Genomic DNA, 23,239 nt, shown 5'->3' with positions numbered 1-23,239 from the left:
TGGAATGACACGGCCTCTCCCCCCCTGCATGGATACAGGTTTCTGTTCTTCTGTCCCCTCCTCCACTTGGCCTAGCCACCTCAATCCCTTCCCTAGCTGCCCCACTTTCGGCCCCTCCCTTCACCTACACCTCTGCCTCACTCCCCTCCTGATACAGACATGCTTCAGGGTGTGGCTGTTTGGAGTGATTTGTGATTAAGTGTGCACACATGGTGTTCAGGAGACAAGCCTGTAGCATCTTCCCTGTTAGTGAATCCACCTCTTAATTCCACTTGCTTCGGACTACATCCAACAGGCTCTCTGGTGCGCCTATCCCATTTTAGACTCTCCAATCCAGCTTCTTCCCCACACACTGCCCCCAGAGACCTGTTCCTGGCCAAGGATGAGAACCAATGCCCCCGCCTCCACTGCAGACTGTGCTTTTCTCAATACCTTGCCCTCCCTTGGCTTGTGACAACCCTCTCTGGGTTCTCCTCCTCCTCTGTCTCTAATCACTCCTGCAGCAGGTTTGGAGGACTCCCCTCATCCCCCTCAGCTGTCTGCGGGGGTTCCATAGAGCAGCAGCCATGGTCCCTTTCTCCACACAATCTCATCCACACGTACCACCTCTACATGGAGGATTTTCACAACCTACCTCTACTCCACAGATGTCTAATGTGGGCCTATGCCCAAGACCTCATGTGTGTCCAGCATTGTTTGAGCTCAGCATCAGCAAGCTAGACCTCCCAGTCTCCATCACTCCTTTTGTCACTCAAGCCTATTACCTGGGTGTCACCTTCACCTCAACCCTCTCTAGATTCTCACGTTCTTAAGTGCCTTCCTCTTCATCCACACATCTAAAATTTTCATCCAGGTTCTCCTCTTGAACTGATGACCACAACATCTTCTTCTCTGGCCTTGACAAATGTTACCTTGCCCTGCTCCCATCCATTCAAAATGCTGCCATAAAGATCATGGTCCTAGCAACAAGCTAGGACCATGTCACCTCTGCGTCCTTCCACTGGTTCCCCTTTCTCCATCACATCAAACATAAACTAGCCTTCACTTCCATGTCCCCTCGCAGCCTACCCGTCTGACCCATCATCTCATACACTACCGAGATATCAACTCCCACCTCTGATTGCCTAAACATGGCAGCTTTTCATAGCCCCTTGGTTAGAATTTCAGCCAATCCATGCTCTCTCTCCCCTGGTGCCCCTCGTGCTTGGGAGGAGCACCCCACAAAGCCACCTGTCTTTCAATGGCCTTTGTCTACAAAGTCTTGGCAATGGCCCTGCAGCTGCTCTGCTAAGACCACTGTCTATCATGTTGACCAATACGGTCATGCTCCCTTATCTTTGTATTGACCTGTTGTCTCTCGTTTCATACTTAGATGTAAGCTCATCGGGACAGGAACGTTCTTTGTTGTGTGTCTGTACAGCACCTAGCACAACAGGGCCTTGACTCATGCCTGAGGCTTGGAGTTGCTACTGCAATACAATAAAACTTTCAACCACAACAGCTTTACTGTAAAAAAAACTTTATTTAAAAAGATGAGTTCAAATATGAACCAGTGAACACAGCTACACAGCAGCTCTGTGACTCTCCATGGAGACATCAGCTGGGCTTCCTGCTGGATAAGAGAAAGCATTGCAGGGAAATGAGAGAGCACATGAGTAGAGACTTCACAACTGCAAGTCTTTTGGGATCACTAGCTGGTCTGCTTCTTGTGTGGGCCTCTAAATTCCTTCACACTAGACAAAAACCACATCCCTTATTCCTGTCTGAGGGTTGAAATCTACCTCCGGACTGAGATGTAATTTTCCAACAAAGCACACTAGAGCCGTGAACAGAAGATACCAGGCATTAACAGCAATCATGAACAGAGCTTGGCTTAACATGAGGAAAAACCCCCGAGATCTCACCTTTTAAAGCAGCCACTGCAGATGTGCACGAATCCTCTAGTTTAGAGGGCAGGCTTAGCAGAGGGCAGGCTTAGCACTGGGCATTTCCTCCTACAAAAGTGAAGGCACACGTTAGATTCTTAGCACAGCTGCTCCCCGTGACATTTAAAAGCTACCCTGCATGACCACCCCGTTGCAATTTAAACAATTAACTGCTGGCCAATTTGAGTGCCCTCTGAAAGGTACAGACAAAGCACGAAGGCAATTTACAGAATCTGGACTTCAGTGCGAAGCACATGGGTAAAAATTAAGCAGTTCCAATAATAATGGCAACAGAATGAGAGGCAATGTGACTTCAGAATGAATGTGCCATAAATAGATTGGTGAGCGTGACTGACTTTAAAGTCACTATATTCTAGCCATCTGGTGCTTACACTTACAGCACTGGGCGAGTTTAAAGAGTAGTCCATCTTGTTGATTTCAAGACAGCTAGCCTGACTACTTGGGTGCATTTACATAGAGCTTTAGAAAAGTACTTGACAAATTAATTTCAGGCAAAACCATATGGACGTAAGTAAAATCTGTTCTTACCTACCAGCATAGAAATAAAACCTTGCCTTCTGGATCTGACTGCTAGTCCTAAGACCAAGGATCTTTACTCTTGTCTGCCTCCTTCGATGGTCACTGATACTCCACTCCCTCCTAGAGTGCAGAGCCTGCACCTGGCTTATCTGTGTACACTGGACTCCACACACAAGTGTCTACTCTCTCTCAGCTGTAGCAGTGTCTGAACTCGAAGCCATTGGTGCTATGCTTGCTAGCAGCTCCTAGTAGCTCAACATCTGCATGTCTCCTGGATCTTTAAGCTACTTAGTTCTTGGCTCCTGGAGTGCCTTCCTCTGTTGTGGTATGCTACCATGTCCTCAACGTTATCAAGCCATGCCAAGAGTATACTCCATGAATCCTGAGGTCTCGTCTCCCTCTATAGTTTAGGATCCACCTGCTATTGCAAACTCAGCCACATAAAACCCAATGGGACTAAAACTTTTTATGCATTCCACATTAACACACTTCGCAATCATTCAACTGAAGAGATCTGTTAGAAATAAGCCAACATCATTTATAGACAGGCCTGCTTCAAACAGTTACCATGGATCTAAGTTGTTCTTTTATTGAGATCACAAGTGAATGCCTTCTGATTTGACACACCAGTAGAATACAAGAACTGAGAGCTCTGCAAGGACTCCTGTGTACAGAAGGAAACTAAAGCTATGCTTTTGAGGCAGCTGTAGAAAGCAGCACCACTCATCTACAATCTGTATTAGAGGGCAACTGCAGAACGAAGATTTTATGCTCTGATGTTAGAAACTTCAGGTCTTCACTGTGTTGGAGGCTTAGATCAGAGGGAGGGGGTACCAGTTCAGAGTTTTTATCCCAACTACTTCAGCAGGTGGAATTTAAACCTTTTACACCGACAATAAGATTGTAACGTTCTTCAAATTACAGGGATGTCCTAGGGGAGCTTGTCTGTCTCACCTGATCTCCAGCCCTCTTACACATGCCAGCAAAAGATCTGATATTCCTAACGAGCAGAAGCTTGTTTACATTTTGGGGCCATCTCTAAGGCCGGTTTCTTCCTCTGCAGTTCCCTTTAAAACAGGCTGAGGCATGGTTAGTTACCAACCAGTAAAAAAAGGAGATTCAGTTACAGCAGTTGGATGTCTAGGTTTATACACAGGTTTAAAAGTAACTGTAATGGAATCTCACTGCATCAGACAGAAAATGCCTCAGATATCAAGAGGCTACCATCCAGACAACTTCTGCAGAACCCACTCAGTGCTTAGAAGAGGCGGACATGAGTTTGATTTCAGTAGTCTTTGAGAAACTGCAACTCCTTCTCAAAGCTGGGAGCTGTATTTGAGAATCTACCCCTTTGCTGAGCACTTGTGTTAAGGAAAAATGCAGTGCAACTTTCCCAGCATGAAGTTCAAGCTGATCCAGTGTCACGCATCTACCACTTAGTCTGCTTACTTACAGTCACAATGCCACTGTCTAGCTGTTGCAAACACTTAGCATAGGCATCTGTGCTGGATAGATTTGCAGTTTACTTTAAGAGAAACAAAGGTGCAGCTTTCTTTTAAAGTAACCCTGGATGCACTCAGCTTTCCTTTATCATTTACACATGTAAGATTTCACGGCCACCTAGACTGGCCTCCATCTGAATCTCCTGCTGCTTGCGGTAAATTTGGGGTGTGCTTTTTGGCAGAACTAGACCCCACTCCCCTCAGTGCAAGAGTTGGGCTTGCGCCTCCTTTTCCAAAAGTTGGCAACAGCAGTTTTAGCTCCGACCTCTGCCAGCCATTAGGGTTTGGTTAACTGGATAGAAGGGCCCATGCCAACAGAAATTAATCCCCCATATTTTGTGAGCTAACCCAGGGACAGTCTCTTATGGGAAGTTTTGGCTGGCAGGGACTGGTCAATATCACTTCAAGTTTACAGCCCTCGCTACTCAACTTCAACTGACATTTGTTCTTAGTTCTTGTGTAGAGCAGGATCCTGATACTTTGTTCATTCAAGTTAATCTTGTTTGGTGAGAAAATGACTTGTTACATGGACATGTGCACCATACCAGGCATTAGCCCCTTTTGGTTGCTGTAAAACTAAGACAGTTTCTGGACCCATCTACACTGGCAGACTTGCAGCTGTAATTCACCAACAGCTGCAGAAGTTGCAGCTGGAGTACAGGATACACAAATCCTGTCTACAAAGGATACAATAGGTAGCACAACTAAATCTACTTGTTGCCAACACTGGTATTAGTTACAGCTGTGAAGTTTGCACACAGCCTCTGGCATTAGTATTCAGGACCCAGCTCTGGAGTGCTTACATGGCCCACAAAAGGCTGTTCCTGCCCAGTGACATCGCGGTGAACTTTTGCTGAGCTACATCTGGTCTAGTTACATACAGGTAACTGAGGCATTCACATAGCTAGGATGGCATTTGATTGACTTATATCAGACTAACTTACACAGCACATTTAAAAAAGACACATTTATTCAGCGTCATGATCAGTCTATTACAATTAGCAATCAACAGCATGGGTGCGGAAAAAAAATAAAATAAATTCTACATAAAAACCCTTGTTGGAATGCTTTGCACTTTCCACAGAACAGAAACTAAAATAACCTGTTATACAATTAGTCACAAATACAGTCCTTATGTTTGCAAAGGAGAGTTTGTCTAACACATGTCTTCATGTAGCAGCTACACCCTGCCACAACTGTGTTTGGCTGAGTTCACAACTGTTGTAACCTGTAGCTTCCCTGTCCCTTCTCTGGCTCTCCTCTCCTGCTAAGCTTTGTTTCCTGTTGAATAATATGGAATAAAGTTGTTAATCTAAACACATTGATACTCAAGGCTATAATCCAATAGCAAGTTCGTTCCCACAGATTGCTGATCTGAATATTATCTTAAACATCCATATTTTACTGCAATTAAGTCTTTTAACTACTGTGTACTTGCTCCGCTACATTAGTTACTATTACGGATTCACTTGTATGGTACGTTTGACTGAGGGGTGTAACATCCAGATGCTAAACATCCAGATGCTTACCTGGTAGTTAAAACCTTCTCCCACCGCCATAACTACTGCCGCTACTTGAGCCGCCATAGCCACCTGGGGAGAGAGCAATTGGAGACAGTGTTATAGGGAACACTGGAAGAGGGAGGGTTTGGGAAAACTGACAATAAAGGTGGGGAAATGGATTAGATTCAACTAAACCACAATTGCAAAGGGCTGCATTTGATCCCAACTGTATGTTTGAACGTCTGCAATATAAGCATGCTCTGAAGTTAGTTGCTGTTGGATATTCCAGTTAGGACATTCAGCTAAAATTACATTTGATTTACTATAATCACAGCAAGTTGAGCACCTCTGACAGTGGTATAATCAGGTCTGTATCAGGTTAATGGACTAGGACATTTTCATGACAGGAAAAAAGCTTTTGACTGTGGGCTATTGACGGCTCCTTTGGTTAAAGCTGGGAAGACAGATTTCTGGCCTGTAGCACAAGAGTGGCATCGTGATATTGGTTTTGGCTTCCCTCGTGCCTACCCCTGCCTTTACAAGGTCCGACACCTCTTTTTGATACTCACCGCCACTGCCGTATGGACCAGAGCTCCTGCCTCCAAAGTTCCCTCCTTTCATGGGGCCAAAGTTTGAAGACTGGCTGTTGTAACTGCCAAAGTCATTGTAATTTCCGCCACCTCCAAAGTTGCTTCCTGAGGAGTGGAAGAAGCAATGAGCATGCTATGATTTTTAATGCCTTTATCAGAATGCCTCATGGTGATTTATTTGTAGCATTAATCACGCAAATTAACAATACACTTTGCAGTGAATTAGGTCGCAGATCAAGTTTTTCCAGAAAGGATTTGAGAACTCAAGGGCAGTCTTCAGAGTGAAGATGTTTCTCTGGCCTGTGCAACATTGCGCCCGGGGGGGGGGGGAGACGGGACGGGACAGGACGCGCACCCAAGGTTGCGGATGTGACATTATGGAATTTTGGAAAACAGGAGATGAAACATACAATGTGGTAATGGGGAGGTTCAGTTATCTTAGGAAATTACGGCCCATGTCAGTCAACTAATAGTGAAGGCTTTTGCCATGAAATTATAGCATAGCAGAAAAAAAATCAGAGCTGCTGTTCGACAGCTAAATAGTCAACTTTGAGTAAGGGGGAGATACAACACGTACGGGATGGGGAGTTACCTCCACTGCCACCACCAAAGCCACCACCTCCGTTGTTATAGCCATCATAGCTGCCACCGCCACCATAGCCTCTGCTTCCTCCAGAGTAGCTAGGGCCACTGCTGCCGCCACCACCATAACCTACGAAAGAAAAATACAAGACTACTGAATTCAAGCATTTCACAACCAAAGCTCATTGATGGAATTAGAAACTTCCATAAGAACTGATCACAGCATGCACTTGGGTAAATCAATATATCTGTGCAGAAACTTTGTGATCAATCAATCAGTGTGACACATGCTTAACACAATTGTTTTATCTGGATGGATCCAGTTGGGTCCATGCTGTAGTCAGTTTATATCAGTCATCCACCAGGCCAAGGGATTGCAGTTTAGATGTTTTCCTCGTGTCACCAGGGCTTCTTCATGGGCTTAGCACCTTTGGATCGGGAAACAAGGCAACCTGGCTGCTGACATGTCAGTAAAGTTATGCTCTGGCCTTACCCTCATTGCCAAATCCATTATAGCCGTCTCCACTGCCTCCATAGCCACCACCGCGGCTGCCACCAAACCCACCTGAAAAGAACAAACCTTTGTGTTCAGTCTATCTGGGAAGGGACACTGTCAGGTGCTGGCGCCCAGGGCACACGTTTTGTAAGCTAGTTTTACAAAACGAAGTGGCTGTACAAATTGATGGAGGTTGTTGCAGGGAATCAGGGATTCCAAGCTGTGCCTGAATGAGCCCTTGTATCATTTGTTAGAATGCAAGATCCAAAAAAGGAGTTATACTTAGTCAAGTGTCCAAAGTAAAAATCATCAATCAAAAGTGCAGCAGCATTTGTGTTAACCTAGGGGCTAAAACTTGAGTTTTGTTAGGCTGACGTAAGAACTCTTAACTTTAGTCTGAATGATCCCTCCAGTCACTTACCACGACCACTGAAGTTGCTGCCACGGCTAAAGTTGTCATTTCCACTAAATCCACCTCCACGGCCACCACTGAAGTTCCCAGAGCTACTCCGACCTAGAAGAGGAGAGCAGCGTTTGTGAATGGCACAGCTAATTGTCAAGTGTCAAATCTGGATTAGTGCCAATCTGATTTATAGAAACTAGCACTCACCTCTTTGGCTGGACGAAGCGCTGGCCATTTCTTGCTTTGACAATGCTTTTCTCACTTCGCAGTTGTGGCCATTCACAGTGTGATATTTCTGAACTGAACGGGAAGAATCAGACACTACTAGGTTGTCATTGTTACATTCCCCTTCAAATACAATCAATTCTTCACTGGTTCATAGAGCTTTGCGCAATAGGCTTGCTGGATACTTACTAACAATCTTGTCCACAGAGTCATGGTCATCAAAAGTGACGAACGCAAAGCCTCTCTTTTTGCCACTGCCACGGTCTGTCATGATCTCAATCACTTCGATTTTGCCATACTGTTCAAAGTAGTCTCTCAGGTGGTGTTCCTCTGTATCTTCCTTAATCCCACCAACAAAGATTTTCTTCACTGTCAGGTGAGCACCAGGCCTCTGTGAGTCCTATGCAAGATAGGACAATATGAATCATCATCAACCCGATATGCAAAATTGTGGTGATTGTACACTACAACTGGGAATAGAAGTTACAGGCTAGTGCCCAGATGAAATTTTGTCCCCCTCCAGTACCATCTACACCATACCCCCCTGACTAATGTCCTTTTTTGCATGTGTTCTGGCAGGCATCAGTGCAAGGAAACATTGTATAGGCAGTTACAGCCAGCATGGTTAACGTACTAGAGCTGTGTGTGTGGGGAGTGCTCCTCTCCCAAGTCACGAAGAGGACAATTTAAACCCTTGGTTATAGCCAAAACAAACTAAATTCATATTAACCTCACCCCACTCCATACACAAGCACATGGGGCCATTTAACACCATCACTGCTCAATTTAAGCCTATAGAAACTTCATGGTTAAACTAAATATTAATTCATACCTCTCTGGATACAGCCCTCTTTGGTTCAACAACTCTGCCATCAACTTTGTGTGGTCTAGCATTCATAGCAGCATCAACCTCTTCAACTGTAGAGTATGTAACAAACCCAAAGCCCCTGGAGCGCTTGGTGTTTGGATCTCTCATTACCTAGAAATGACATCTCCATTAGTGACCAAAATAAATAATGTGAAACAAGAAGCACGCAGATGAGAACCAACAAACGTCTAACGGTTATTCTGTCAGAGAATAGGATACTGGGCTAGACAGACCACTGGTCTGACCCTGTATAGCCATTCTTCTGTACAGTGAACCGTTCAGAGCAACACTAAATATGCAACTAAACCAATTACATAATACTCCACCAAGGCTATGTTACATTTATAGTTACACTATCTAGGGCAGCGGTTCCCAAACATTTTCCCTGCATGACTCCATTTCAGATGTGTTGTTTCCCCACTACCCCAGATTACATGGAAGTTGTCATTTAAAAATGGTGTCCTTCATGCAGAGCAATCTCACACGCACCATACATGAAAGGTCACGCCGCAAGGAGGATACCATTTTGCTTTACAAAACAGCCTCTGGACCGCATGACCTCACACACATATGGTGTGTGTGAGGTCATCCTGCATGGAGGTGGCCATTTTGTAGAGGAAAATAGTATCCTCTGCAGTCAGGATTGACTCCATCTGCTGATGAAGCGACCCCACTCGGGGTCACAACCGAGGCTGAGAACTGCTGATCTAGGGCTTGATCTACACTACATACTTACTTTGGTAGAACTATGTTGCTCATGGGTGTGAAAAATCCACACCTATGAGTGATGTAGTTATACCAACCTTAACAACACCTCCCATCCCCCCCCCCCCACCAAGCCCTAGATAATGCAGCTGTGCCGATGTAAACTGTAGACCTGCAGTATTTTTGTCCCTGCGCCAACGTAACTGTAGATCTACAATATTAAATTTAGGAACAATAATGTAAAGATTAACAATTAAGTAAAACTAAATTAATCATCTCTCCCCACTGCATAAAAACAAATGCTGCTATAAAATGAGATTTCTTCACCCATTTAACTGAGTTTTAAGATGAAATACATACTAGTCCACTTGCCCTCTCGGAAATATTTTTACTCAATTGGGCCAGAAGTATTTGGAAAGCTGCTAAGTGGTTTCAACACAGCTGTCCTGCCCAAGAAAAAAAAAGGCCCTATGGCACTTCAGAGATGGCACTGGGACCAGGACACTCACCACACAATCGGTGAGCGCGCCCCATTGCTCGAAGTGGCCGCGCAGGCTCTCGTCTGTTGTCTCGAAGCTCAGGCCGCCGATGAAGAGCTTGCGCAGCTGCTCGGGTTCCTTGGGGGACTAGAGGGGAAGAGCAAGCCATGAGCTGGGAACAAGGTAAACAGCTCCCTGGGGCAAACAATAGCCCGTCTCTCCCACCCAAGATGCAGTTTAGGGAGCAGGGATGACTCCTTTCTCCCAGATGAGCATAATCGCCTGAGTGGGGATGGGGGAGCCACCCCCATTGCACGATGGCCTCCAGGCTACCCACCGCTCCTGCCCCATAGGCCCTGAGCTCTGAAGAAGGGGAACAGCCGCCCCTCCTCCCCATGCACTTATCTCCGGCCTAGCGCCCTGCGCGGAAGCAGGGCGAGCAGACACGCACGCGCATACGCTGTTCGCCACGCGCTCGGCCGGCCGCCATAGCCCACGTCGGTTCAGATCAGCAGCACAAAGGGGCAGCACACGCGCGCGGGCCGGAGCGCGGGAGGGCCCACCACACCCAAAGAATGGTCTCCGCCACGCATGCGTGAAAAGGGGGGGGGGGGAAAGAGGGGTCGCACTCCGAAGCGCACGCGCAGCATGCGGACGCCCGCGGCGGAGCATGCGCAGTGAAGGCCAAGCAGGGGCCTCACAGGGAAAACAGAAGCCTAAGAGGCCACCGAAAGCAGTAGGGCGCCCCCGAAAGGGGACGATGGCTCCGGAGTAGCCAGGCCCAGGGGAGGCCACTGCAGTGCTGACGGCTGCGGGAAGAAGATGGCGGCCGGAGTCCTGGGACTTGGCTTACCTCGGACTTGGACATGGCGGCGGGTGGGGGGAGGTGTGGGCCTCTGTCTCAGTCAGACTACTGGGCGCGCGATGCTTCCTCCGTGAGGCGCCGATACAGAAAGGGGCTGAATGGCCAGAGCGTCACCACCTCACTCCACCGCCCCCTCGTACTGCCCCGCCCACCGTGCGCTCCTATTGGACGGCGGGGTCGCGCCACGCCCTCCCATCCGATTGGATAGACACGAAAGGTAGTTACTTCTCATTGGTGGAGGAGATCCTTGTCTTACCTACTACGGTAGCTTACTGGCTAAGGCAGCCTAAGCCCCGCCTATGACGTATGTCTTCGGGCGTCCATGCCTTTTCCTCCACCCTCTCTTTCCCGCTCCTCCACTCTCGAGAGACTGTAGCTCACCTCTGATTGGTTCGCTCATGGACAGTCATGATATAAACTGCCCAATGATTGGCTGTCTCTATCAAATGCCGCGTGTGACTGGAGGGGTGCATCGTCAATCACTAGGGTGAGGCGGGGGGGAGGAATTAAATAATCTGGTTTGTGTCGCTGCTAGTGGTTTAGCACTGGTCCGAGGGGATTGATTAACCCTGTGAAACAGTCCGGGCCGAACCTGGGCTCCTGCCTGGCAGCGTCACGGAAAGGGGAAATAAAGACACATAACACAACGAGCTGGCATAGCAAGTGCTCTTCTGCGCATGCGCTGGGGTAACCCCAAAGGCGCTTTCTTATGTGCGCGAACGGGGGAGGGAGCAGACTATCCGCGCGTGCGCAGTGCGGGGAGCCAGGCGCCTGCGCGCTGGGGGGGCTATTTTGGCGGGCGGCGGGCGTTGCGCAGGAGCGGCCTCGGCTCTGAGGGTCAGCGAGAAGGGGAAGTCGGTGCCGTGCCGGACCCGTTTCATCCCCAGGTACCCGGGTGGTGGAAGACCTGGTGGGCGGGGGTATCTGTCTGCTCGCGCGGAAGGAACCGAAGGGAGACAGGGTCTCATTGTATGAAATGAAAGGGAGGGGGCGGGCCCGAGGCGCCTGATTTACAGGCTAGCCAGCCAATGGATGGGTAGGGCGGGGCTAAGGTGGTATGACTGGCAGAGGGATGCACCAGTGCTAGCTGTGCGGAAGAGGGTGGGAGCGATAGCGAACTTGTGAGCGACAGCCTTCTCCGCGAATGAGGCAGCCGCATTGGGAGGGGCGGTGGCCTCCCCCAAGATTGATGGCGCGGCGGGCCAACGGTCGCGCGGTGTTTTGCGGCGCGTGCCTGGAACTCAGGAGGATGGTGCTTCAGCCTGATGGGCGGGGCCGTGGACCAATCGGGGCCTGGCATCGCAGTGGACGCCGTCCGGAGCCGGACCCATGGACTGAGGGTTGGAATGGGAAATGGGGCGTGACCCACAAGTGCAGGAGGGGACCCAGGCAAGGCAGCGGGGAGCGGAGCGCTTCCCCTAAGACACATCGTCTTGGCCTGTGGGACCCGTGCACCGCCTCGTCCCTCCTCGAACCCCCAGTAACACCCCCGCTGGTCTCCCTGGAAGCTCCCCTTGGATTCCCTGCACCGCTGTGTTCTGCAGCCGTGCTCCTGCTCGCCTCCGCCCCCGCTCCCGCTGGCCTCCGCCCCCGCTGCACCGCCTGGTCCTGTAAACCCTCCTCCCCCCAAAACTCCGCATCCCCTGCACCGCCTTGTCCTCCATCCACCACCCCAATCCCCTGCAACACTCCCGCACCTCCTGGAAACCTCCCCCCCACTCCTCCTTGGATCCCCTGTATCACCCTGTCTTCCAACCCTCCCCCCAAATTTCTTGGAATGCCCTCGCTGCTTCCCCGTTACCGCCTGCACTGCCCAGTCTTGCAACACTCCTCACCGCTCCACCTGGGACCCTCGCTCCAGTGCTCCTCCCCCTTGGATCTCCTGCACTGCCCTAGTCCAGCATACACCCCGCCCCCAATCCTGTACTGCACCCCTCAGTGTCCCCTACACCATCCTCCTATTCTCCAACACTGCCTCTGGACTCCCCTGCAACACTCCCTCTCCCTGCTCTTCCTGGATACCGTCCTCTGGGATCCCCCTCAACCCCTCCCTTGAAGCTTTCCTTTGGGATCCCCTCCATTGCCCTGTTCTGCAGCCCTTCATCTGGGATTCTCTCCATCTTCCCCTGCTATTCCTCCAGATCCCTTACAACAGCCCCTGGATCCCCTGTGCCACCCTGTTGTGCAACCTCCTTGGGATCCTTGCAACCCCCTTCAAGGCTCTGAAAATCCCCCTGCAACCTCCCCAAATCCTCTTCAGTACCCCCCCGCTGGATCCCCTGCAACATCCTCCTCCCTACTGCTCAGTCCCTCCTAGATCCCCTGTAAATCCCCCACCTCAAGATTCCTGCTACCTCCTCTCCCCCCCTTTCTGGTGTCCTGCAAACTTCCCCTCATGCACCCTCCTGCAAAATCCCCAGCAACCCACCTCTGGGATTTCTTGCACTGCCCTGTCCTGTAACTCCACCCTCCCAGGATCCCCTGCAGCTACTAATACAGTTCCCTTTCACAGGATCCTCTGCAACTCCCCCCACCAGCTGCCCACCACAGATCTCCTGTATCCCCTCCCAATCCCCTGCTACACACCCTTATACTTGTCACTCCCCCCCAGGATCCCGTGCACCCTTCTGCCCGAGAACTCCTGCAATCCCATCTCCCCTAGTGCACAGTCCTCCCCCCTCAGGATTTCCTGCAAACATACCCCCACAGCATTCCTCCCCATCTCCTGCAAAAACACCCTCCCTGCAGCCCTCGTCCCCTGCAGGATCTCCCATAACTCTCTCTCCGCAGCTGCAGCCCTCTTCTCTTTGTCTCCTCTCAGGAGGATCCCCTGCAATTGCCCGCCCACACCCTTGGGTGGGTGAGGGGTTATTACAAACTTCACTCTGAGTCTGCCCTGCTGCAGCCCCCTGCAAACCCCACTTAGTTTTTTGGCCCTCCCCACTATTCTTTGCAAACTTCATCATGGGTGTTCCTAGCCCTGAAACCCCACAACACATCCACTATCTTTGGATCCCTCACAGTAGCCCTGCTTCTAGCTCTGCAAATCCCTCTGTAGCCCTGCTTGGGATCCTTTGTGAACATCTTGTCCACTCCCATTTTTCATATCAAAATCCTGATGCTCCCAGGTTTTCACCGGCAAGTCCCATGCTGCTCCCAGCCCTGCATAGCCTTCTGTACCTTCTCTTGTGCCTATTCATCCTCCCAGCCCTGCAAATCCATGTCGACACCCTCTGCTCCCAATGCTCTCTGTAGTTACACTCCTCTTCCCCATGTGGGTTTCATGCCTTCGGGAGAACTGGCTTCATTTCACATCCAGATCCAGTTTGTTGTAAAGCCTTCAGAGTAGTGATCCTGTCTTAGAAGCCCAGACTCTGCCACATTCATTCAGGATTCCTCCTGTCCCAGGTTCCCCCCCCCCCCCCCCCCGCGCCACACACACACATCCCAACAAACTAAAAACTGTCTGCCCAACTATTGACCCATCTACATTCTTGGGAATAGTAGTTTGCAGATGTGTTCACGACATTTTTGGTTTTGAGGACAGTATAACTCCACAATGTACTAAAGTCTCCTGGGACAGGGTCTCGTGCGTTGTTATGGTATTTAAATTTGTTTACACATGTGAAAATTAATCCGGAATAAAGTAGGATGTGAATTTACAGTGGCTTATTACAACTATCTGTAACCCACTAATTCTCCTTTGTCCTATGATTGTAATGGTGGTAACTGCTCTCTTCACCTGGAATGGTCTCTTGCAATGTGTTAATTTCTTATCTGTTCCACCCTTGTATTTAGCTATAACACTGCATACCTTTCTGGAAGAAGAGCTCTGGGTAAACTTGAAAGATTGTCTCTTTCATCAGCAGAACTTGATCCAATAAAAGATATTACCTTACCCATCTTGCCTCTCTAATATCCTGGGATCAATATGGCTACAACACTGCAACTTGATGTGGGTAACTATTCCTGACCACCTCCATGTATGAATCCATTTATTCCAGAATAAGCGTGCCTTGTTCTAAATTAGTTTAAAAAGACATGCTTATTCTGGAATAAGTGTCCATATATGGAGTTAATCAGAAATAGTTAATCCAGTTTAAATTCATACACACTCTACCTTATTGCGGATTAACTTTCATGTGTAGATACAAAACTAGGAGCAACACAAGGGGCAGATGGAATATGGACTTTTGTGTGTTGTACACTATAGCACAGTGGTTTTCAACCTCTTTTCATTTGCGGACCCCTAAAAAATTTCAAATGGAGGTGCAGACCCCTTTGGAAATGTTATACATGGTCTGTGGATCCCCAGGGATCTGTGGACCACAGGTTGAAAATTACTGCTATGGCAATTACCATGTTGGGGCACTCGGATACAAGTTACTGTTCTATACATAGCAAGATAGAAACAAGCTTTAACCCTGTATGTAAAGAAAAAGCATCTGGATGTCTGACTGAATTTTACCACTCCTGTAATTGTATAATAAAGCAAAGGAAATCTAATTTCATGCTGATTGTCTGAATTCTTATTAACTCTTCCTTTACTCTTGCCCGCAAGATTGGTCTGTGTGGCAAAATTGCCTAGGTGTCTCACAAGGATCAGAGCGCCGTTTCCTCCCTCTGAAAGAAGGCGCGATTTCAGAACTTGAACCAGTTACCTGCTCTCGTTAAGCAAATCCTATGGTTGAGTGTTTCCTTTGAGGAGACTATTCTGCCCACCTACTTCAGAACAGGGGCAATGGGAATTTAATGGCGGGAGTGGGTATTCCTTACTGAAAAACAGGGTTTATTTCTCACCCCCACTGTCTGATCAGTCACCATGATGTTTGGAAACCAAGTTATATATACATGCACATAAATTAAATAAAAATAAATGTGAAAGAATATTAAATTAGACGAGGTAACTGGGGCCTACATATCAGAATTTACATTTGGGTAACTTTAATTTCTGTCTGACTATATACTCGTATGGCTCTCATTACCCTGGTATCTGAGCGCTTCCTAATATAATAACAGCCAGATTTGCTTGTTTTAATAACTCTCCAATGCTGTTTTAAAACATGTTACTAAATACGTTTGTATCCCTACACCGTGTGTTCTATATAAAGGCCTTTTAGTTGTATATCCTAAAGCAGAGACAGCCCTTGTAATTTAACACCCCTGAGTTTCAGATTGGTAGCGGTGGTTTTATTTAATAGTCCGTTTAGTATAATGACAAGACTAAATGTGTTGTTGTTCCAAATGTTTCTGTTTGATCTGTAACTAGTTTTCATCCTCCTTAATATTGGTTTAGCCATCTTCTATAATGCTTCTATGTCAGTCACTTCTGAGCAAGATGGCTGCCACCAGTTTGAGATTCAGAAATGTCAATTGATACTTCAGATTTAAATCCAGTTGATGATTAGTCAGCAGTGATTTTGGGGAAGGGGCTCTGATCTTTGAAATCAGAAAGGAGGCATGCTTCTCTAATTGATCTCCTAATAGCAGCATTTGTTTGCATGTGTTGTAATTACTGTTCACGTAAAATGGGACAGTAACTTCATGGAGCATTCAATTACATTTTAGCTTCAACATGTTGGAAGTGGAGTTACTTCTGTGCATTAGTGCTCCAGCGATCCTCCTTAAAATAAAGCAACTGCTTTAGAAACTGGTAGATAATTCTGACTTTTATATTTAGCGTGCTGTTTGTCCAAAGGGTACTATAATGGATATTGCAACAAAATTCACTCATCTCTATAGAGCAGGTGGGTTTACTATGTGCAGCAAATGTTTCTTTACCAGATATACACTCACATGTTTTTCATTACTTGTAACTAAAGGGCAAAACTAGCAGTCTCCATGAGTGGAGAAATTATGATAGTAATAAAGCTATATCCATTATCTTCTACCAACCACTCACAAAATCTACATCATTGCAATGTTAAATTTACATTAGGGGATTTCTAGTACTGCAAATGCAGCCAAGTTTGCATGACACAATGGACCACCATTTCATTTGTTGTGCAGATGGGACCTTAACAGTGTCCCATTCAAAGATTTAGCATGCTTTGGGGACTCAATGTTCTGGTCCTAAGTACAAAATTTTACCCCCTGTTCTACCTGGGCCCCAGAACATAGAGGTGGCAGAGGTAACATTGCATGGTTTCTCCAGCTGTGCATCATATCATTGGCGCTTTCTGTGTAAATGTCAACCCAGAGTAGATCGATGCTGGCTGAAAATGCTTCAACAAAACAGGAGGAGCAGGAAAGGAAGGCCCTTGCTATTCCTCTGTTCCATTCACTTGAAAATATGGACTCTAGTCTTTGTCATCCCATTCACTTAAAAAAAAAAAAATAAAATTAAATTAAAAAAAATGAACCAGACAGCCAGGTCTTTTAAACTGGCAACCTTATTAAACCAAATCTAAAAACCAAACTAAGCAGGAGCCAAAAGTATAATTTGCTTCAAAAAACAACTAGCTAAGTTGCTGGAGGATAGGTCCATCAATGGCTGTTAGCCAGGATGGTCAGGGACACAACCCCATACTCTGAGTGTCCCTAAACCTTTGACTGCCAAAACTGGGACAGGACAATGAGAATGATCAGTCGATAAATTGCCTTTTTCTGTTCATTCCTTCTGAAGCATCTGGCAGTGGACACTGTCAGAAGACAGAGTACTGGGCTAGATGGGCCATTGGTCTGATCCAATGTGGCGGGGAATTCACTCCACAGAGTTACTGTATGCTTTATCAAGATCATTGCATTAAGTTACATTTAGAAGTATTTTAGCAACCAGAAAGGCTAGGAAATGTAACTGACACTTTAATTCAAGTTTAAATACTGTAGCACAGTGGTTCCCAACCTTTTTGGCTTGAGGGCCACAAATATAATTTTTACAACCCTGAAGGCCATCAGTCTCCGTCAGCAGTCATCCTCCCCTCCCCTGCCCATCTTCCCCCAGCAATCAGAGGGAAGGAATTCAGCAAGGAGGATCTCCCATCCCCTTGGGAGCTGTGTCATTGTAGTGCTTGTAGTATAGACATACCTTTAATAGTATAGACCTGGCCTTAAGTACTGCTGTCTAACACTGCATAAAATAAGTTTTAAATGATTTGGGATTGGTCTTGCCTAGGCTTTAAAGGAGTGTTAGAGAGTGTTCACATGACATGTTCTAACACTCAGTTGTAGACAAGGCAGAGTTGAGCTGAAGTGTGGGGGCCTTCATCAGCTCAGGCTTTAATTCAAATAGGTTGACATGTATTAGAGGTACATTACTTTGTACACTAGGTTCTTAACATGTGTCCACTAACACCGTCAAATCCTAGTCTGTGCATACAGGGCCTGGCCCAGTGAGGCATTAATCCTTGACTGGGGTTTTAGGCACTACAGTGATACAAATAATAAAGGTGTGATCAAGAGTCGATAAAGGTTATTGGGGACTTAAATTCTGACCCTGATATAAGAGGGTGCAACTCTGTTGCACCAACGTATGCTGGAGCTGAATTTGGCTTCATAGCTGTATCTGTGGCAGTTTAAAACTTTTTTGTCAGCTGCAGCTAGGTGTTCCACTACTGTTGAGTCTCTTCAGGAGAATTAACTGTCCACCACTACAAGTTGCTGGAACCTTCTTGCTTTCAGTAGTATATACAACCTTAGGTTTAAGTGCAAAATATTTTTACTAATGAGACATTTAAGATTGGTTGAACAATTGAAGGCCAATTGAATTGAGCTTGATAAGTTTATGGAGGGGATGGTATGATGAGACAGTCTAATTTGGCAATTAACTGATCTTTGATTATTAGTGGTAAATATGCCCAATGGCCAGTGAAGGGACGTTAGATGCGGTGGGTTCTGAGTTACTACAGAGAATTCTTTCCAGGTGTCTGGCTGGTGAGTCTTGCCCACATGCTCAGGGTTTTGCTGATCGCCATATCTGGGATCGGGAAAGAATTTCCCCCTGGAGCATATTGGCATAGGCACTGGGGGGGTTTCGTCTTCCTCGGCAGAATGGAGCATGGGTCATTTGCTGTTTGATTCTCTGGTGGATTCTCTGTTGTAGTCTTTAAACTATTATTTGAGAATGTCAATAACTCAGTCATAGGTTAGGGGTCTATTACAGGAGTGGGTGGGTGAGGTTGTTTGTTGTGCAGGAAATCAGACTAGATCAGGGGTTCCCAAACTGTGGTATGCAGGCCACCTCACAATGGTATGTGTCTAAGCTGCCTGATGCTCCAGTAGCCAAGGTAGCTTAAGTGGAGCATTAGCAGCAGTTTAGCCCGAAGTTCTGCTGCTGACGCTCTGCTTAATCAACCTTGGCAACTGGAGCATCAGGCAGCTTAGTGATTCTCGGCCAGTTGCTTCCCGAACTTCTGCCTTCTAGCCACGTGACTGGAACTGGTGGTGGTGCTATAGGTGGTGGCGTTTTATGTTGGTGGTACACAACATGGTAGAGTTTGAGAACCGCTGGACTAAAAGATCATAATGGTCCCTTCTGATCTTAAAGTCTATGAGTTTAAATGCAAACATGTACTTTCCATCAGGAATAATAAACTTTGTTGCATTGTGCTGTAAAGCACAAAGGATTCTTTCTCCAAGAATCAGGCAGCACAGACAATACTAAAGAGGTTTATTCACGATACTGGGAAGTCTGATAAATCAGCTTCAACTTCATGGTGTTAGTGGTCAATTATATATGCTTTCTTATTGATTACATAGTACATTTTAATTTTTTTATCTATTCGCTTATAAATACAGACATTGTCCCATCCGGAGAGAACAACAGTGATAATGGTCATTGCATACATGCAGAGACACTTTAATCTCTCTACTTACATCAAGGATCCTAGGGCTACACTCGGGGCGGGGGTAGGGTGGAGGAAGAAGGGGTGGAGGGGCCCTTACAGATAGGTGGCAGGTGAGACAGAAATTCTAAAACCAAATGTGCTGTTCTCATTGGAACCACTGAGAGGACATCTGGCTTCCTGAGCCATCGGATGCTTACACTCACCATTGTCTTTGAGGATCAGGTATGCTGCTTAGCCATTTAAATGAGTTTTGATCTACAACTTGTTAGCTGAAAACAACCTCAAGCCTTACAGTGCATTCTATACATTTTATATAACACAGGTGAGTAAAATATTAACCTACACACTAAACCTGAAACAGGAATATAAAATACTTGTGTGCATTGGAGTCAAGTTAATGCTGTTAAAACTTTAACTCTTGCATTTCCTGACTTCATATTGTGACAATTACAGCCATAATGTTGTTGCAGCACAGTTTTACACATTTAATTTCCAGTTAAAAAAAATTAAGAACAAAAAAGAAAGGGAAGGCCAGCAGAGGAACAGAATTAATCTGGAGAACTTGATTGGATCCTTGAGTCCAGTAGGACCCTGATCCTATAATCCCTCGAATTGTGCCATAAACCATGCAGAATAGTATGGTGTTTTTCAGTGGTGTTAAATTCAAACATTCATAAAGGTGTTAATCTGTATCTGCTGCACCATTGAGGCTATGGCTGCACTACATAATTATATACTAAGTTATGTCGGTGCACAGCCACCGCAGTAATAAAATCACTTTTGCACGTCCACACTACACTCCTTGTGTCGGCAGTGCACGTCTTCACCAGGAGTGCTTGCACTGATTTAACTATCAGTGTTGGACATTGTGGGATGGCTTTTGAAAGCTAACTAAGTAATCTGGATCACTCTGTATCAGTGATCTGTTCTCTTCGTTATTTACAACTCCCCCAATCTTTGTGTCATCTGCAACTTTATCAGTAATGATTTTATGTTTTCTCTTTGGGTTGTTGATAAAACTATTTAATAACATAGAGTTAAGAACTGATCCCTGCAGGACTCTAGTACAATTCATTATGTTATTCTCTTTTAATTCTTTGTTAATCGAGTCTGGTGTCAGTCATAAGAATGGTCATACTGGATCAGACCAGTGGTCCATCCAGTTTAGTATTCTGTCTTCTGACAGTGGTCATGTCAGGTGCTTCAGAAGGAATGAACAGAACAAGGCAATTTATCAACTGATCCATCCCCTGTTGTCCAGTCCCAGTTTCTGGCAGTCAGAGGCTTAAGGACACCCAGAGCATGGGATTGTGTCCCTGACCATCCTGGCTAACAGCCATTGATGGACCTATCCTCCATGAACATATCTAATTCTTTTTTGAACCCCGTTTTAGTTTTGGCCTTCACAACATCCCTTGGCAATGAATTCCACAGGTTGACAGTGCTTTGTGTGAAGAAGTACTTCCTTTGTTTTAAACCTGCTGCCTGTTCGTTTCATTGTGTGACCCCCTGGTTCTTGTGTTATGTTAAAGTGCATAAGGAAGTGTTATTTACCCTTTCTCTACACCTTTTTGTGATTTTTATAGACTTCTATCATGTCCTCACCAAATTGCCTCTTTTTCTAAACTGAATAATCCCTGTCTTTATAATCTTTCCTCATATGGAAGCTGTTCCATACCCTTCATCATTTTTGTTACCCTTCTCTGTATCTTTTCTGTTTATAATTCATCTTTTTTGAGATGGGGCGATCAGAACTACATGCAGCATTCAAGGTGTAGGCATACCATGGATTCATACTGTGGCATATTTACTGTTTTATATATCTCTCCTCCTAATGGTTCCTAACATTCTGTTCGGCTTTTTGACTGCCACTGCACATTGAGCTAATGTTTTCAGAGAACTATTCACAATGACTCCAAGATTCTCATAGACTTTAAGGTCAGAACGGATGATCATGATCACCTAGTCTGACTTCCTGCACATTGTAGGCCACAGAACCTCACCCATCCACTGCTGTAATAGACCCCGTAACAGCTTTAGACCCCATCATTTTGCATGGATAGTTGGGCTTATGTTTTCCAATGTGCATTACTTAGCATTTATCAACATTGAATTTCATTTGACATTTTGTTGCTCAGTCACCTACTTCTGGGAGATCCCTTTGTAACTCTTCACAGTCAGCTTTGGACTTAACCGTCTTGAGTAATTTTGTACTTTCACTTCACTTTTCACCTCTTTTTCCAGATCATTTATGAATATGTTGAACAGCACTGGTCCCAATATAGATCCTTAGGGGACATGGTTATTTAACCTCTCTCCCTTCTGAAAACTGACCATTTATTCCCACCCTTTGTTTCCTGTTTTTTAACCAGTTACTGATCTACAAGAGTACCTTCCATCTTATCCCATGATAGCTTAGTTTGCTTAAGCACCTTTGGTGAGAGACCTTTTCAAAGGCTTTCTGAAATTCAGAGTACACTATATCCAGTAGATCACCCTTGTCCACATGTTTGTTGACTGCTCAAAGAATTCTAATAGATTGACGAGGCATGATTTCCCTTTACAAAAGATGGATTGACTCTTCCTCAACAAATTGTGTTAATCTATCTGTCTGAATTCTGTTCATTATTATAGTTTAAACCAGTTTGTCTGGTTCGGAATTAGGCTTACCGGCCTGTAATTGCCACAATCGCCTCTGGAGCCTTTTTTAAAAGCTATCCTCCAGTCTTCTGGTACAGAAAATGATTTAAGTGGATAGGTTACATACCATAATTAATAGTTCTGCAGTTTCATTTTAAGTTCTTTTAGAACCCTTCGGTGAATACTGTCTGGTCCTGGTGTCTTATTATGGTTTAATTTATCAATTTGCTCCAGAACCTTCTCTATTGACACCTAAGTCTGGGATAGTTCCTCATATAAGTCTTGGATGTAAGTTATCCGGACTTGCTGATTTAAAAATACTAACTTTAGTAGCTGCTGATTAATATCCTCCTTAGTTACTGTTTGAACAGAAAGTATTTCATCATCATGATATGAATATAGCATCTGGCTTGTTCCCAGCTACAGATTAGAATTACATTTATAGTACACTTTTGCATTATTATTGACAATTTGATCTTTATTTTGACTAGCAAGTATGGGTTAAAACTACAAGTTGCCATGTCTACAGTAGGATTTCTTAATACATTTTTAAAAATACACCCCTTTTCAAGTGTAGACATGGCTTGTGATGCAGGCTAACAGGTCTGAATTAGCCTACCACAATTTAGGTTAGGGGAGAGACTAGGCTAAAGCACAACCAGCTAAGATGGCTTCAAACATACTTAGACTGTGTCTTAATGGAGCTTTCAGTCATTAACTTAACTCGATAGAAAACCACACCTTTTTTGCCTATCACAGGACCACAGGCTACTTCCTAGGTTATGGCAGGACTAACTAACATGATTGTAAGGATTTAAGCGGTATCTGCACTGGGCGCTAAATGATATTTCAAATCATAGAATCATAGAATATTAGAGTTGGAAGGGACCTCAGGAGGTCATCTAGTCCAACCCCCTGCTCAAAGCAGGACTAACCTCAGCTATATCATCCCAACCAGGGCTTTGTCAAGCCTCAGCTTAAAAACCTCTAAGGATGGAGATTCCACCACCTCCCTAGGTAACCTATTCCAGTGCTTCACCACCCTCCTAGTAAAAAACTTTTTCCTAATGTCCAACCTAGACCTCCCTCCCTGCAACTTGAGACCGTTGCTCCTTGTTCTGTCATCTGCCA

At 45.8% G+C, this 23,239-nt stretch overlaps 2 protein-coding genes across 13 annotated transcripts in view; one reads left to right on the top strand and one right to left on the bottom strand.

Moving 5' to 3' along the window:
* Window positions 1–1,502: 1,502 nt before the first annotated feature.
* Window positions 1,503–10,812, bottom strand: HNRNPA1 (heterogeneous nuclear ribonucleoprotein A1). Of its 12 annotated transcripts, none has more exons than XR_010917445.1 (12): window positions 10,269–10,417; window positions 9,848–9,964; window positions 8,598–8,744; window positions 7,955–8,165; window positions 7,748–7,861; window positions 7,559–7,651; window positions 7,135–7,206; window positions 6,637–6,771; window positions 6,039–6,164; window positions 5,497–5,559; window positions 1,905–1,994; window positions 1,503–1,612 (listed from the first exon to the last, which is right to left on the bottom strand). XR_010917445.1 is itself a non-coding variant. In XM_067535062.1 (11 exons), the coding sequence occupies exons 1-10, from the start codon at window positions 10,683–10,685 to the stop codon at window positions 5,504–5,506; spliced, it is 1,086 nt and encodes a 361-aa protein (XP_067391163.1). In that variant the 5' UTR covers window positions 10,686–10,812; the 3' UTR covers window positions 4,920–5,248; window positions 5,497–5,503. The 12 variants fall into 12 exon arrangements, 10 of the variants coding, with proteins under 10 accessions (XP_067391163.1, XP_067391165.1, XP_067391166.1 ...); XR_010917446.1 differs by having other exon boundaries at window positions 1,503–1,609; XM_067535062.1 differs by lacking the exons at window positions 1,503–1,612; window positions 1,905–1,994; window positions 10,269–10,417 and adding exons at window positions 4,920–5,248; window positions 10,671–10,812.
* A 413-nt stretch (window positions 10,813–11,225) lies between these two features.
* CBX5 (chromobox 5) overlaps window positions 11,226–23,239 on the top strand; it is a 38,213-nt gene continuing 26,199 nt past the window's right edge. Inside the window, exon 1 of the mRNA XM_067535040.1 lies at window positions 11,226–11,569. Within this exon, the coding sequence (XP_067391141.1) occupies window positions 11,360–11,569 (210 nt within the window). The 5' untranslated portion in view covers window positions 11,226–11,359. The remainder of the gene's footprint in view (window positions 11,570–23,239) is intronic.

Source organism: Emydura macquarii, unplaced genomic scaffold (assembly GCF_026122565.2).
Source record: "Emydura macquarii macquarii isolate MOO-44397 ecotype Brisbane River unplaced genomic scaffold, CSIRO-AGI_Emac_v2 contig_3472, whole genome shotgun sequence".
Classification (NCBI taxonomy): Eukaryota; Metazoa; Chordata; order Testudines; family Chelidae; genus Emydura; species Emydura macquarii.
The sequence above is the reverse complement of the archived record's forward strand: the minus strand, read 5'-3'. Positions and strand labels throughout refer to the sequence as shown.

Excerpts from the sequence above, each read along its gene's own strand:
- HNRNPA1 (XM_067535059.1), bottom strand. The coding sequence starts at position 10,307 with ATGGCGGCCGGCCGAGCGCGTGGCGAACAGCGTATGCGC. Across the intron at positions 7,862-7,954 it reads CTCTGTGGACAAGATTGTTA|TGTCTGATTCTTCCCGTTCA; the intron begins GTAAGTATCCAG and ends ACAACCTAGTAG. Across the intron at positions 6,165-6,636 it reads TGGAGGTAACTCCCCATCCC|GAAGCAACTTTGGAGGTGGC; the intron begins GTACGTGTTGTA and ends TCCACTCCTCAG.